At 33.7% G+C, this 17,973-nt stretch overlaps 1 protein-coding gene across 1 annotated transcript in view; it reads left to right on the top strand.

Annotated features, from left to right (window-relative positions):
• LOC148284641 (protein O-mannosyl-transferase Tmtc3-like) overlaps positions 1 to 17,973 on the top strand; it is a 383,475-nt gene that overhangs the window by 155,434 nt on the left and 210,068 nt on the right. The window contains exon 3 of the mRNA XM_088237242.1: positions 2,861 to 2,942. Within this exon, the coding sequence (XP_088093368.1) occupies positions 2,861 to 2,942 (82 nt within the window). The remainder of the gene's footprint in view (positions 1 to 2,860; positions 2,943 to 17,973) is intronic.

Raw genomic sequence — 17,973 nt, 5'->3', positions numbered from 1 at the left:
CTTACTCCGTCTTGGACTCCAAAGTTTCTTCAAAAACGATCAGGTTTTTTTGATTTTTAGTCTTATATATATGTAGGGGTTTAAGGTCTATAATCGATGACACGCGTGCTAAAACGTTTCACGTGAAATAGTGTGATGACCGAAAAAAATAATTTCATCATTTTCCATAGAATCTAATTCAACATTATAATGCAACTCTAACAGTTTTGCACATTAAATCGGGGGCATCGTTCTGCAGTACATCACTTATCTCCAGTACTCTCTCTCGGACGTTACTATGTCCGTCGTCCTTTTTATTAAATCTTTAACTTGTAATTAAATGTAGAATAAATAATAAGATCAACATTCTAAGCTGTTTCTTCTGTCTACGCTTTGACTGGTGTAGGGACTCCTCAACACACTGCCCCCAACACCTACAAATATAAAATTGGTTCCATAATCAATGATACTGCAGCAGTAAAGGGTTTAGAAAATAGAAACCCATTCATCATCATAATTCCCTTTCCGCGCCTAATGGTGCATAGAGCACTGCATTGATACACCAATCGCAGCGTATCTTCATCATTTTTTGTTACAAGAAGGCAATATGATCAGTCTTACACTTCAAGTACCAGTCCAGGTACTATGAAATATTATAGTGTAAAAACAACTTTTTAAATAAATATTTCATTCTAACCATGTCGGGAATTAAACCCGAGACCTCTCGCATGGCAGGCAAACGCGCTGACCATTACACCACGAGGCCGACAATAGAGTATAATTATGAATTTTAAAAAAAACGCCTATGAATTCATCACACAGCGAGTAGCCATAGAGCGAGCGTTTTGCGGCGTGGGGCGGGCGTGTATGTGTGCCGCATAAAGGAAAAATTGCAATCAAACTTAAAAACTCTGCCTTTACTTAATTGTCTAATTTAAGGTTAAAGAATAACAATTTATTAACAATAGTCTATCCAAATTTTCGTAAGCAAGAACCGGATTTAACCCACTTGGGAGTTAAATAATAATAACTTTTAGGAAGGATTTAAATAGCGCCATTTTTGTGTAAAATCACGTCAAGGGCGCTTTACAATTGTTTACTTAAAATTACATTCTAACTAAGCTAAATTTACATATTATATTTTCTGATTTAAAATTGAGGTTATAACAATCTAAAGAAGTAAGATTTAAGTTAGGATCTGAACTCCCTGGGACTTTCGATGATTCGTAAGTTTAAAGGCAGTTGGTTCCAGGCAGAAAGGCCGGCAACGGCAAAAGCGCTATCTCCTAATCTAGTTTTTGGGGAGCGCCGGATTTCGACAAGTTTTCCTCTTCCTGAATCAGATGCTGACCTAAGATATGTATTTCTTTATATTCTTTGATATGTATTTCCCCTAATACAAAGGTATGATAGGTATCTTGGAGCCATTTCATGAAGGGATTTGAATGCTGTCCAGCAGAGCTTGTATTTTATTATCTCTGGGCTTTTTAACCAGTGAAAATCTCGGAGATGTTGTGAGATGTGAGAATATTTTTTCACTCGCGTTATAAGCCTTGCTGCTGCATTGAAAACAGACTGAAGTTTATCAGTTTGGTATTTTGGGAGATTTGCGTCTATTCCATTACAATAATCTAGACGCGAAACGACATAAGCATTCACAAGAGCTTAAGTTGCACCTATAGGAAAATTTCTCCGTACGGATTTGATTTGTCGGAGATGGAAGAAACCAGCACTTACCATTGTTAATGTCAATAGAATACAACAGAGACCTGTCATTGGCTGATTTAAGTGGCCACTTTACATACTTTAATTTGAGAAATACATATGTTTAAACATAGGCAGAATGGTGAATGCTACACGGTGTGAAAAGTGGCCACTTAAACCAGCCAATGACAGGTCATAAGCCTTGTAAATGTCTAGACTTATATATTCTCTTCTATAAAATCTCTCATTTTGTACCTAAGAATTAATCTCTCTAACTGTTGTTTTGATTGATATGTTTGTTGTGTTGTATTCTTTTGCCTTTATAAAAAATAAATATTAAAAAAAAATACTAAAATAAAAATTATTACGAAACCACGATGATCAGTATAAGCACAAAGACATACTGGCATATTAAAAAATAATTTTAAAAAACCAACGGTTGCTTACTTCTGCAGGGGATAAAACAGGAGTGCGGATAGCTCTGCGCTCTGCAGAATTAAGCAACCATTTGGTTTTTAATATTTTGAAACGTTTTTAATTTATTTTTTAATATTCCAGTATATCGTTTTGCTCATACCGATCATTCTGGTTTCGAATATGACAGGGTTTACTATACACACAGTTTATTTATTTTTTAAATTTATTGGTAGTGAAAATTATATTTATACTCAATTTTAGATATTTAATTCACACATGGGAGGAATTTTTTAGCGGGGTGTTCTTAATAAAGAACATGAATTAATTGCAGTATTCAGAAAAGTTTGAGAAGCTCTATATTCGTGATTTACTCTCGATTTTCTCTGTGTGTACTAAAAATTTACTCGTCGAGTTTCCGAAGATCGCTGACTTATGTTCACAGAAGAGCTCAAAATATCTTAATACAAAAAGTCAGGCCTGTCGGAACAGCCTAACTATGTACGCGTATTTACATTTCGTAGCAACTAAAGCGTAACAAACTAAATCACCCTATATATCCCTGGCGCCATTCCGCCTTCGTCAAATAGTTTTTCGCGACACGTCGATTAATAAACATCTCTTTCTCCCCTTATCGTACAGCCGCATCCCTCTCCGTCTCGTGTTGACATCGCTGTCGCATTCGAAGATCATCTATTATTTATGTTTGTTCCTTTCTCTTCTTCCGAAAATGATCAATCACCGGGAATTTTCTTGTTCACAGGATGTGCTCCATGTTCCTATCGGAGACTGCCAGCTTCGTGGCTGCTATGCTGTTTGCAGTTCACCCTGTACATACTGAAGCGGTAAGTTTATATTTTGTTTTATTACACATTTCCTAATGGCACGTTCACAAAAATACCGATCTACAGAATTTGGAAGCAAAACAAAAACTACGTAAACAAAAACCACTTGAGTTTTTTCGCTTTACCAGACCAATCATATCACTTTTTTTTACATTTATAAAGTAATAAAGGTTTTTAAAATTCCGTCCAGTAAAACAGGTTACTTTTTTGCTTAGTAGCATAAAAAATAGTTTTAAATTTGTAATTTTAAATTCCCGCAAAAACGGTAATTCCATTGGATACGCCCCTAAAAAGTCAGAATTCATGTTTATTTGTTCCTGGCCATCGAAATTTATTTGGAACAATATCACGAATCTTGACGTCACAACAACCAAGGCCAAACACGACGCATTTTTTTTGCAACGTATTTTTATTGTATTCCTTTTTTACATTTATGTATGAAATCATTTCTTCACAATACCCACATGGATTTTGAAACTACAATGAGTAACTTCGGCCCTACGGGAAATTGGATTAAAAAAATCGTTTCTTGCGCGCGGTAAAAATTAGAGCATTAGATTGAACGAAAAATATTTTAATGATAATTCACTACTTTGATCGACGTCACTGGTTTATATAAACCAACCTATGATATGAGAGCTGTGAAGGATATCCGGTTGGCTTACCGTTAACGAACTAATCGTAAGAACTAACAGAGAACAACCTCTGACGTTACACGCGGAGTTATTTCAGAAATATGAAACTTTAAAATAATCATAGCGCTGATTATACGACATATAAAAATACATTTTAAAAATTGGCTCAGTAAAATTGTATATCAACAAGTAAAACAAATAAATAAAGACACTCAACTTTCTCATTAATTATTCTAAATTTATTTCATATATTTTTATCGGTATTCGTAGTATGTGATATTTCCTTATTGTGTTTCGACAGTATTGTTTTTCGTAAAATATTTAAGTAAAGACGGTTCCTGTAAAAAATGGTGTATCATGTAACGTACATTTACATTTGAATGTCAATCACTTGTGTGCATTTGAAACGACGATGTTAAATTATAATAATATTGAGAGTCTGCCCAAATGTTTGTGAACTTAAACTGGATTTCTCCCCCTAAAGAGGTATTAAGATTAACGAATTACAATTGAAACGGTTAACATTTTAGAGAAGGAAATGTGGAAGTCTATGCATTTACAGAGCTTGTGACCTGTCGTTGGCTGGTTTGACAAGGCCACTTAACACACTTTAATATTAACTATTTTGCCTATTTTCGAATATGTATATTTCTTCGATTCGTCCATCAGTTGTTTTACCTGTGTAAAGTTTAAGAGCTAAAACCTTTATAAGTGCGGGTGAAATTCATCTGACTAAATTATTTCACCTGTTAGGCTACACCTGAAAATATTATTCTTTTTTTTTTCTTCTTTTCAGACCAGGTGGTTTAACCCTCCCTCCCCGGTGATGTGTAGCTAGTACACATTGAGTTTAATAACTATAATTTCTGTATAAATATAACAAATATTGGTTTAGATTTTCAGTATTCCTCCACTACACATTTACGTATCGACTGTAATAATTTGTAGTTAAATAATAAGTATTTATTAGGCAGAAAAAAAGCATTTTATCGGAAATCGGGATAAATTACAAATATCATCAAAGTATACACACAGTCTACCAATAACACCTGACATCAGATCACGTAGTCCAGTACTGACTACTTAGTTGCTCTCGGGAAGTTGGCGTGGGTGCACATTTCGCCCGAGTCATTAGCAATACCCAATGGTTTTGTCATGTTTTCAGCAGTTAGATTTGAAATATTATCATCTTTGAATTAAATTATGGTAAATTAAAGCAATTCCCTTTAAATATTCCATTTTCCTTTTTAAATCTCTTTTTTTTATGTGTAGTGACTACACAGCACCGTTACGCGCGAGTGTTTTTAGGACAGTAAGGGAAAGGTTAATCAACTAAATTTTGAATTTATCCGTAGTAAAGACTGGATTCCACCCTTTGAGGAATTATTACGTTTAACATATCACAACAGAAATGGAGAACATTTAAGAGAAGGTAACTTGTCCAAGAAGAAGCACGTACATTGAAAAATGTTTTCTGGCGTTGCCTAGAAGTTGAAATTATTCAGATTTTTATTCAATTATAATAATTCATCTCACCCATATCAATAAAGATTTCAGATCTTTAACTCCACGAAAATCAACAGGTGGAAGAATTGATGACATGGATTTTCATAGGTAAGTTAAATTGTGAATGTTACACAGTGTGTAATGTGGCCACCATAACCAACCAATAAAAAAAAATAAACTCTGTAAAGGTCAACATCATCCCCTTCCGCACATAATGGTGCATAGGGCACTGCATTGGTACACCAATCGCAGCGTAAGATGATCAGTCTTACGCGTCAGGGACCAGTCCAAGGACTGTGAAATATTCTAGTGTGAAGACACCCTTTTAAATAAATATTTCATACTATTTCGGGAATCGAACCCGAGACCTCTTGAATGGTAGGAAAACGCGCAGATCATAACACCACGATGCCGACGAGGTAAATGTTTAGAGTTCCATAATTTCTTCTCTTAAATGTTCTGAATTTCTTTTCCATTGGGTTAATTTTAACCCCTTTCTTGGCTGAACGAAAATATATTTCTTTTACATATTTGATGGTTGAAAAGGTTTCAAAGTTCCAATATTTTTTTTTTGTTTTAATCAAAGTTTATTGTGAATTGCAATAATGCAGTTGACTCCTGTGTGGCTGTGATGTCATACAAGTCGACAAAGGATACAAGACTTTATATATCTCTCTTATTTTTTAAAATTATTATTTTTTTAAATTATTGTTTATTCTTCAAATGGACATTTGCACACCGGATTTGGGAAGTAAAATTTATTTAACTATGCTGGATGTTAATACAAAAAATACTTATCCTTGCTACGCGAAGAATGAATGTCCGCTAATTCAGCAACACATCTGTATAAGAGAGAACACGAAGATAGAACTTGTAACAAGGAAGACACAGATGCTGTTCTGTGGCGGGTGTTGTGTAAAACAGATTCAGTCGGTTGATGGGGGACGCACGCGCGTAATATGAGCGGCGTATTTATGATTTTTAATTTATTTTCACATAACACCGCTAAATTATATGTTTATTTGCATAAATTCTGGAAAAGGAATTTTTAAACGGTATTTCTCCATGTTTTTTATTCAAACGTCTGAACTTAATAATATTCCGTCTTTTACTAGTGGTAACACGATGTTACATCACCGCGCGCAAAGGGATTATTTACCACGGTCTTTTAAGAGTTAAGAATGAAAAAATGTTGTAAACCAGGTTTAACTGAACGCTGTTTTACTTGTGTTAAAATCAAATCATATGCACCATATAGGACAGCGTTTTCGAACCGCCGATCGCGAACCGGTACTGGTCTGTTAAAATTTTCTGCCGGTCCGCAGAAATACTCGTCTCCCAGTTTTAAATTCTTGTACTAAAAAAGAGTCATTGGTTTTTTCTACACCTGTTATAAAATAATATTAAAAACCAATAAATAAAATGCTACGTAAATTAAAGATTTTACGCCTGCGTTACCGGTGCGCATTTTTTTCTGCCATTTTCACCGGTCTTAAGCACAGGCTTAAAAATGTTGGAAAACGCTGCTGTAGAATATTCATTGCCAAGAAATGGGTTAATTAACAATGTTCTGTTTTAATTTCTGTACCTTAGAGTATAAAACGCGGGAGTCCTTTTTTTGCCGTTTAGAATTTTAAAATTTCGAAATTATAGCAATAAGCTATTTTATACGTGAATAAAACACTGAAGTCCACATTTGTCATAAATAAGCACCAGTAGTTCTAGATAGGCTGTTTTGATATCTACTTTTATTTAAACTTATAATATAAGAAATTACTTATACGTAGCTTTCTTAAGTTAAATTCTAAAATATGGTGTACTGATTCATATAACGAGGATTGAATCGGAGCAACGTAAATTTTTTAAATCGTAAATATTAGGAATTAGATCAAATACTTTTATGATTAACTATGATGATCGTCTAAAGTACTTTCATATCTTCAGCTTAGAATTCAGAAGGATTTTGGCTGGTTTCATATTCTCGCTCAAATTAATATCTAACTGTATAGATGCCCATGATATGCTCAGATTAACCTTAATGTGCCTCACCGTAACTTGCGTACCAATGCTGTCTTTGCTATGGGAAATATTTCGGATTCTTTTTTTTTTTTGCACCTCAACAGGCCAGGAGGCCTAATTACAGTGGTGAATTAACCAAAAATCACATTTTAATTTTTGTGTTCTCACCGGGAAGCGTCTTGACCACTACACCACGGAGGCCGCCCTTTTTCCCTCTGCTAATGATCCTCATAACAGTGAACAAAATCTCATTTAACGGTACTGTCAATGTGTTTCAACAGCGAAGGCAAACATTTAAGAAGCAAGCGCTGTTGTCACTCGTGACTGGCGATGATACACTTGCCACGTCCGCCTAGATTATGCCATAATTATACCTTTGTAAATTTAAACAAACTTTAATATTGTTAAGATTAAGTTTAAAAAAACAAACACTGATTTGAGTCTACTGAGCACTTTATTTTATTTTTATTCGTGACAATTGTTTCAAATCGGTGTTTTATTACTTGTAAACTAGTCATCATTTTACGATAAAAGGTTTATATATATATACATATATAAGTTATTTCATTTGGTTCTAAAATTATCGCGTTTAGGAAATCGCACAATCACAATATCTAGTTTCCTGAAAATTTCGTTCGATGTGATTCCCGTGGTTTATCCTTAAGAGATTTTTATTTCAATAAAAGTACATTACTTTTTTTATGATTTTCTTATGTGTATGTGTCTTTATATTATATTAAATCAAAATGCTGAAATTCGCGAGACTCCTAGAAATCCACATACATAATTTATTACTCCGGATTAACTTCTGCGTGATTGTTTTCTGATGAATATAACCAACAATAAAAAGAACTCGATTTAGAATACAAAGTTTGCCTGGAGCAATATTCTATCCTTTTTGGCCGTAGACGAAAAATCCCGTACTTCTCAAGTACAAGCACATTTTCAATTTTATTATCGTGGGTATTTTCCAACCTACTTGATCTCTCGTGAGGTTGTTTATTCTATTTCCATATTCTTAGTTCAGGGACCAGGTAGAATTTATGTAAAGGAAATCCAGCGTCTTTTCATGTTGGAAAAATTTAAATAAACTCTACATACGTTTTATTTTCCTTAACGTATCCAGAAATATAAATGATATCATTAACGCTAAAAGACTTTGAGTATTCAGCACAGACGTACAATAAATGGACGCATTTTTTTAATAAAATAGTTACAATTTTAGTTCAAACCGTTTTTAATAGAATTTTGTATTTTTTAAAGAATATTTTAGTTGTAAATATTTAACCTAGATTTAGGAAAATACCAGCAAATCTGCAAACTTTAAATGCTCGTTATCCTTTTTGGAAACACAAATTTTTGTTTTTTCTTTAATAATGTTCGTATTCAAATCATTAGAACAAATTTTTAGTACCAATGTAATCTGTCGGTCAAAAAATTATTATGTTATTCCGTAACAAAAACGCCATTACGTGAAACGTATTTTATGTAGTAATCATCTTCATACATTCGTCCCCTATTATATAACGTTGCATTTATTTGTATTTTAAATGTCTTCTTTTTGTTATTGAGCGTTATACATGATGTTTGGCGCATCGTTTGCCAAAATCAATTGGCTGAAAGGAGAGGTCATTTGCAATCTCATCAGCCCCAGAAATAAATTCTAGGCTACACGTATTTTCTCAATATTTTTTATTATTATAAATCCGAAAATAGATCATTAAAATTTAAATTTAAAAAAAAGTTTTAGGTATAGGCTACAAGTTTTATTTTAACTTTAATGTGCACTCTTTTACGATTCTACAAATTCAAAATTACGTGCCAGTTATGTTTAGTTTTTTTTAATAACTCACAAACAAAGTTTTTGGAAGTCGTATAAATAAACTTAAAACTCTAGTTTTAAGTTTATTATAACCGTACAAAAGTGCACATTAAAGTTAAAATAAAACTTGTAGCCTATACCCAAAACTTTTTTTAAAATTTTAATTTTAATGATTTATTTTCGGATTTATGATAGTAAAAAAAATACGTGTGGCCTAGAATTTTTTTCTGGGGCTGATGAGATAGCAAATGACCTCTCCTTTCCGCCAATTAATTTTGGCAAACGATGCGCGAAACGCCCTGTACATTATGAAGAAATATATTTTTAAGTGGGTTTTTTTACACTATAATATTTCATAGTCCCTGGACTGGTACCTGAAGCGTAAGACTGACCATCTTAACTTCATGTAACAAAAATGATCAAGATACGCTGCAATTGGTGTACCAATGCAGCGCCCCATGCACCATTAGGTGCGGAAAGGAAAACGATGATGATGATATATTATGATGATGTCTCCTGAACATGAACGTTTCGTAAATTTAATTGCCCGCAATTTATTTACTTCTTTATCAAATGATAAATGAGCGTTTCACGGCAAAATGAATTTATCAATGCGGCTACTCGTGTTTTGCGATTTTTCACAATTTCGCCGGGAAAAACATTCTTTTAAAAATGTAACACCCATACAAATTATCGTTGCTGCCAAAGAAGGTCGTGATTTAGTGCGGCCGAGTTGTGGTACAATATCCAGGCCGGGATTAACCCGCCTCGACCAGAATCCTTAATGCTATTTGAGTGCGCCCCCCCCCCCTTCCATCTCTTATTCTATTACCATATCACATGTTTTCTCGTTTATTTCTTAACGTCAGTTCCTTTGATCTATTTTCCCTCTACTCTTTATAATTTCTTTATTCGGATTACGTAAATAGAATTCGTAAGGGATTTTTCAAGCGGAACATTTATTTTCACGAGTGAACGAAAAATTCCAAAATCCTCTTTAAAATACTTAAGAAAGTTGTTCAGGAACTGAAAACTGAACCTAGATTTACTATTATTAAAAAATATTTTCCGAAATTAAATGTTAACTGCCGTACCAATTTTTTTTTAAATACTCTTCAAAAGCCTTTCTGCCTTTGAAGATGAGTTTTGTCGAGTCGAGTCGAACAGTCGAGTCCCGCGATATCAGTTGTACTAGAGTTTAATTTAATGTTTTTTATTTCTAAGCTATTATGTACTTTTCTTAAACAAATCAGTTCATTGGCATATTACAACAAACCTGAAGAACATTTTACGGAAGGGATAGAAGTCTAGGCATCCACGGGGCGTATGACCTGTCATTGGCTGGTTTAAGTAGCCACTTTACACACTGTGTAACATTCACCATTCTGCCTTTATTTGAACATCTAAATTCCTTAATCTAAGCTTATTCTAATTTAAATGTCATTCGAAACAAAAATATGAAACTAATCATTCATAAATGGCGCTTTTATCATTTTTTTATTGAAAAATGCCATCTTTACGTTTATTTTCAATGGAAATTTTACAAAACTTTGTTTGCGAAAACTTTACATTATATTGATTGTAACAAATACCATAGCAATATAATTTAGGTCCTTTTCACAAAATGGTGTACTTAACAAAAAATTACTTATCTTATTAAACATAACCGTAAAAGTTGCATTTTTCAATCAAAAATGATAAAAACGCCATCTATTAATAATTAGTTTCATATTTTCGTTTAAAACCACCTTAACTCTAACACGTACATACGTACATTTTTAAATACGTATGTGCTATTCACACACATTTTACACATAAATTGTTTTACTTTGTAGTTTTTATTGTATTTGCCATGTTTTATGAATGTTCATGCACATTTTTTTATTCATTTCTTTATAATATTAACAACCTAAGCCAATCACAACAATTACATATTCACAAATACACAAATACACACAAATAGAATCTGCACAATTAGAACATAAATATATTTAACATAGACAAAACAAGGACATCACAATTATGGTCTATATTTAAAGATTTTTTCTACAAAACACTTCGCGCTAAGCTATATGCGAATTATTCTATATCCCACACTGTTTAAAAGCAAAAAAATGTATAAAAAAGCAGGAAGATTTATCCCAAATCAAGTTGTGCGAAGAATTTGTTAATCTGAACATTCCAACATTGAGGCATAAAAATCAAAGTAGCTCCTTTTGTTTATCAAAGATATGATATTAAATTTTGACCTTATCTGACACGGTAAAGAACATAAAAAGATATTGATTCCAACAAAATGATTAATATTGATGTTTTTTTTTTTTTCATAAAAAGTCAAAGTAATTAACCAGAGATTTTTTCGTATCAAAAACAGAATTATTGCATTAAGAACATCTAAATTTACTGTAAATTCCGGTTGAGGCTAAGTTGGGACATAAAAAAAAAACTGTTATAAATCCGTAAATCGCGCCTATTCTAAAGGTGGGCAGGTTTAAATCAGTAAAAGCTGCCAGTGCACAAAGCGCAGTGATTTCAGTTTTCCGTCACGTCTGTATTCAGAACATTAGCCGTAGATGTTCTGTGTATCCATTGTTGTAGCGAAAAAGCTCGATCGCCATAAGCTCGAATCGTGGGCCTTCGATACCGGAAGCGCGCTACGTAATCGGCTCGCAACAGATGGCGCTACTGTCGGCCGGATTTCCCCATTGAATTGAACGCAATTTGGCCCGGACTACCGGTCATACATCGCGCCTCCAGAGCCGTACTCGGGCTCGGTCGGTCCGGACATCGACACGGCTGCTAGTTCCTAAAGAGTTGAACGAACCCGATCGTTTTAATTGATAAATTTCAATTCAGTATTTTTTATGCTTACATACAAATAACACATTTTTTCTGACTTCTTCAAAAATCAGTTCAAGAGTGGCCTTATTAAGGCAAACAACACAACATTTCGAAATATTTATTTTAAAAAATGCTTTCTACCGCTCACTTAAGAACCAAGCTAAAAGCTTGCCTTGTTGAAAAATAATTGGATCGAATAATATCTGTAAGCTAATTATACCTTCATAAAGAAACTTGTATGGCTTTAAAACCGGTCGGTAGAAAAAAAATAAGTGGTGAAAAACAAGGTTTTTTTTAAAAGAAAAACTCTGATCCTCGAGTCTTTATTTTATTTCAAACATACGTAACTTATATACTTATGTGATACTTATTTAAAAAAAAATTTTTCGCATGTAAAATGAGTCAATCAAACCTGTATTGACACCCGAAACAGAAACTTTTCTTACTTTCAAGTTTCGATTTCAAATCGAGTTTTGAAATATAATACTTGTTATCATCTCTATGATAATCACGATTGAAATAACGCCAATACTAATACGAAATAGGAAAAAAAAAGAGAAGAAAATTTGTGAGCGTAGTTTTGTTTTTGGAAATTTTAAATTTAAAATTCGGATTATTTGATTTACAGTCCGACTCTTTCCATTCTCTCATTATTTACCATCGCACGGTGAGTTTACGGTTGATTTGCCTATTCAAGAGGCTGAGCCTCGGGACATATTCAGGACCATGAATGTGGGAACTGGCGACTCGTGCTAGTGACTAAAGCCAGAGACCAGTGACGGCTACACATTCGGAGCATGCACCGCCGTGTTCCCAGCCAAGTCCGATGTGAAAAGCTCCTTTCAAATAAATTTGCAAGTTAGCTTTAGAAGGCAATTACATATTTTGAACGCTTTGAAGCTTCATAAATATGGTAATTGCTCTATCCAAATAGTTGACTGTAAATTCATAAACTATCCAAAAATTCATCTTACTTAGTTTTACAGCAAAATTAATAGTAATATAATACAGAAAATCCCCTGTTTTATTCATTTATTAACAACATTGATTTATCAAGGTCTCAACTGATATACACACATACGCAGTCGTAAGTCGATGTTAATACACGAGTATTTTTAAATATTAATTAATTGACTACTGGTAATTTATAAATTAATTGACTACAGAAGAACATTCCACATTTGAAATTATCAATACATTCTACCCATAAACTTTTTGAAAAATCCTAATGTTTTTTTTTTCAAAAGCCATTTTTTTAATAAAATAAATATTTAGGTATTTTAATTTTAAAATTGAGGCAATCCTTAAAAGCAGCGTTTACACGTGGACATAACAATATTGCTATGGCCCAGCGGTGCTATTCTAACGCGCTCTCGCGGCCATAGAAAACACTTTATCTCGTGTATTTTGTATGTGAATACACGAGATAAATGGATTTTCTACGGCCGCGAGAGCTTTTGATATACCAGCCCAGGACTCAACCATTGTCCACGTGTAAAAAGCAATTTGTAGGAGAAAAATTGACCCGAAACATCACCACCGAGATAGACAGGCGGGCTATCCCTGCGGAACAATGATTACCCCCAACACGGCCACAGCGGCCACATTGTCCTCCTGTGAACACGCGCGAATAGGACCTTGTGACAGAGGCGATTTGCTCGACGCGAACGTGTGGCTCTCGCATATTAAAAAAAAAATCTGCCTAAAATGGAAGCAAAAAAAAATTATTTTGATTATTTAGTTTGTTCTTTAACAATTTCGGTACGTCTTGGTATACAATAAATGGTATATTTCGTACACTCGCCCGTAATAAACGCCGTCGTGCATTCATTTTCGCAGCGCATATTTTGAACTACGAACTGTCGTAGTTCTGTCCCACGCGGTCGAGGCCGTTCACGGAGCTGGGAAGAGATAATATTGTATATATTTTGTAGTGTCCACATTTAAACGGCCCTTTAATGTCTCGGACTAGCATCCCTTCTACAAACCCCTACCCCTACCCCTTTCCTACATAGCTGCTTCTCTTGTCCGCATCCAGTGCATAACGCTTCGTTGGTTAAATAAATTTTTAATAAATATTAAATAAAAAAAACGGAAAATAGTGATTTTCCATAAAATTCATCGGGATATTTTTAAAAGTACCTTTTAAAGATAATGATCCTCTGAAGTTTCGCGGCTTGGCCCTGAAAAACCGTGTATTAGCGTTCCTCTAAACATCAAATTGATTTAGGTTACAAACATTTGTAAACAATTTTTTGTCAATTTCATCACTTCCATCTTTCCCATATCTCCATTAAATTATGCATTTCAATGGTTTTTCAATCACAGAGTTTTGGCGATCATTTGTAATATACGCGAAGGTCACTATCAATCTCACGCTTCAGGTACTTTAAAATCTTGCAGTGAAAAATAAGCGAACGCGAGAAGTACCTACTTATTCTGTATGTAAATGATTTGAGGAAACCTCTTTTATGTAGTATTTTAGTATGCATGTATATCTACAAGTCTGGTAGTAATAACCTACATTAAAAATGTAAATGGGCTTTCACCTTTTTTAAATATTATTTTAAAAATTAATCGTATTATAAATAAATTCCTCACCATCTCGGTATACAAATCAATACTCCAATTGGCGTATAGCAGAAAACCTCCCATTTTGAATAAAGAGGGAGATAAATTTTGACACTTCTTTTGTTAGAGCGATGTAAATCTGATTACCCTTTTTTCATTCCGAATCTCCCCTATCTTGGCTCAATAACAAGCCTCTTCTCACTCCTATGTAGCTTTTGTGGGGAGGTTCTTTGAGATCATTCCCGCGGCGGAGAACGAAACCACTAACCAATTTTCTACCCCCATCCCTTCCTGAAAACAGACCTTATGACAGGCTTCGTAAAAGATTCAGTCTCGCAACACTTCCGAGGCTTATCTCCGCTGAAACAAGTGACAATTAAAGCAACAGGAGACTTCATAAAAAATCATTCTTTGTAAGGAACGTCTACAAAGAAAATCAACTTCCTAGATTTTCTAAGCCTTTGCGGAGATCCTTCGATTTTTCTTCCTATTTAATTAAGCGGAAATACTGTTCTTGTATCTTTTCTAGAGTTCTTTGTTATTTTCTTCGTCAAAAAATGTTTTCCTAACATTCAACTCATACCGAAACTCCTTTTTTTTCTGCCGCGGTAAAATATAGGTAATACCTTCATGACTTTATTTAAATATAACATAAAAATATTTTGATTTAATTTATCGTTATTTTTTGTAACGAAATAACGTGTTATTTTGAGATAACATCACGAATAATGTCCTTTTCGAAGCGATACCTTAACGTACGTAATTTTTTTTTCTCCAAGCATTAATTAAAGCAAAAATGTTTTGGTCGTTACGATAAAGCACCCTAGTATTATTACCGTGTATTATAAATTTAATATCATATTCGTGTCACATCACGGCATACGCGTGAACTACTCTTGTTAGGGGAATTTCGGGCAATTAAATGTTATCCAAGTAGCTAGTCATTATTTTACACGAGCGGTAGTAAGTCCACTCACTTTGTTACAAGATACTTTACGTGCGCGATGTTTGATTTATGTAAGTTCATTTCATCCTACGGATAATTTCACTCGTCTGGTTTGAGTATGCGCAGTTTCCCAAATCCATTATCAAGTATTTTTTCTATTCACGTTTAAATTAATTTATTTGGCCAAAATAACATTAAAAAAATAAGCCATTATGTTTCGACATTTTTAAGATATAATACTCTCCAAAAGCACACTGATTGAAAGATCTCGATCTCCAAAGCGATAATGTTTCACTGCATGACTGCTCTTCCTTCTTTTTGGTACGATAATAAATAATACGACATACTCTAATTTACCATGTTCATTCTGTCCTAATACGAAGAAAGGCTGTAATTACATCGAAATTCTGAGGAAATAAGCGTTTTGTCGAATGTGAAGATTTGAAATTGTCAGAGTTTTATCGATAAAGATGCTTATTTTGTAACACTTGTTATATTTTCTTACAAAAATATACATGTAATGTTTTTAGGAAATACTCAGATTTTTTTACTGTAGGTTTTGTCTCTCATTTTTGAAAACATCAATCTGTTTATTTATTGACTCGGTATTTATTTTATAGAACTCGACATTAGAATTTTAATATTAAAATCAAACGCTGATTATTTAATCTTCACATTCGTTTGAAAATGCCCTAACAAGGCGAAACAATGAGGAACGGGAAATTGGATACAAAAAATGTTTACTTGCGCGCGGTAAAAATTAGAGCGTTTTATTGTACAAAGTTTCTTGAAAATGTACGAATTTTTATTTTAATAAAAACGCACTTCGTTAAACGACGTCACTGGTTCATATGAACCAACCAATGATATGAGAGCTGTGAAATATATCCGGTTTGCTTATCGCGAACGACCAATCGGAAGAACTGATAGGGAGACGGAACTCTGACGGAACTCGCGGAGTTATTTCAGAAATCCAAAACTTTAAAAATCATAGCGCTGGTAATACTATATATAAATATTAAAAATTAAAAAATTTGGCTTAGTTTAATAGTCTATAAAACTTCCTTATTGTCCGAATTTTTGTGTTTAAAAATAAAATAAACGGTTTTAAGTGGACTCAAATCAGTTTTGATTTTGTATTTAGATTGTAATCAGTTTAATTGCGAAATACATTCATTGAAATTGCTCCCTTTTATCTGAAGGTATTTTTGATAAATCCCGTTTTCCACTTTGTTACATATATGTACACAATATACAAATGTTAATCTTTTGTATTCGATTCCAGATCTAAACTTAACTTATTTTTAATTTAAAAAATGGTAGTTACGGTCTTTCTTCCTATGACGGCAACATTATTTGATATATACCTACCATTTAGCAACTTTTCGGCAAGATTCTTTTTTATTTGTTTTGTTTTTGTTAAATTATTAATTGTAGTCACAGTAATAAAATCACTTAACCTGATTTTATTCGCTAATCTTGATATTTGTATATGCGTACAACGGACCATATATTTTCGATATTGCAGTTAAACATTATTTGTTATTACTATGTTATCGACTTCATACTAAACGATAGATTAATTCATATCAATTTTCCGAGTCCGCGTCGTTGTATAGTGGTTGGCGCATTCGGCTATTATTATTAAAGTCCTGCGTTCGATTCTTGGCAGGGTGGACATGGGATACAGATTTTAAAGACTTTAAACTGCAGTATATCAATGCAGTGCAGGTATAACGATGTTGAATTAATATGCTGCCTTTTGGTACCAATAAATCATTCATTTATGTAAACAAAGTAACTAAGTATTACCTTTTTTCACCCTCCGTTTTGATCATCAAATTTATATACGTTTAAAATACGTAATTTGAGTCACTAATGACAGGTATTATACTTAACGTAAATTGTGGCATTGTGCTACAAAGTTTACAATACTTCGGAGTATGGTGTTTTCTTTGTTCCTTTGTTGCAATTAAAAATAAGTTATGTAGAAGTTTCCTGGGAAATAATTTAATATCGCCGTTCGAAGTAAGGAGCGCGGCTGATCCCGCCCACCTTCACACATGTTTTACGGCGAAGGTTGAAAGTCACGGCATGCGTCGTTAGGCGGGGGCTATCGTGATAATTGCCCTAAGTAACGGTGGCTGTACCTAGTGATAGGTACGAGTATTATTGCTATTTTACAATATTTGTATTAGCATGCTAAGTTGACCCGAGCATATGAAGTGCTATTGCTTCGCTAAGTTGCACATTATCATTAAATTATTGTTATTTTAACACTTGTTTTGGCTTATAAAATCACAAGAATCCCCCTCATTTTAATAAACTCTTTTAAATTGGCATTCTGCGGGTATAACATCCATAGATCGATGACGCACTCGCGCGCCAAAGTATTTTACCAGAAAGTAACTGAGTATTTTCTGTTTAACACAATTCATTATATCGTGCAAGACCAACATTATTACACGAAGGACGTTTACTCTTAATAACCAAATCGGATGACCAATCTAGTGCAACGTTTTGGAGTACATGAACTTCATTCCCGCCATAGAGACGTCAAGAACAAAATAATATAAACTATAAAAGGACCACAAGGCGTGATAAGTTAGTTCAGTTAGCTAGTTAGAGTCTAGTCTGCTTAGTGCGGTTAACCCAGTCTATTTATAATCGCTGTTACTCGCGTTTCATAAC

Source organism: Micrasema longulum, unplaced genomic scaffold (assembly GCF_059751315.1).
Source record: "Micrasema longulum isolate JH-2025_06_02 unplaced genomic scaffold, ASM5975131v1 h1tg000101l, whole genome shotgun sequence".
Classification (NCBI taxonomy): domain Eukaryota; kingdom Metazoa; phylum Arthropoda; class Insecta; order Trichoptera; family Brachycentridae; genus Micrasema; species Micrasema longulum.
Note: the sequence above shows the minus strand (reverse complement) of the source record. Positions and strands in the feature narration are given on the sequence as shown.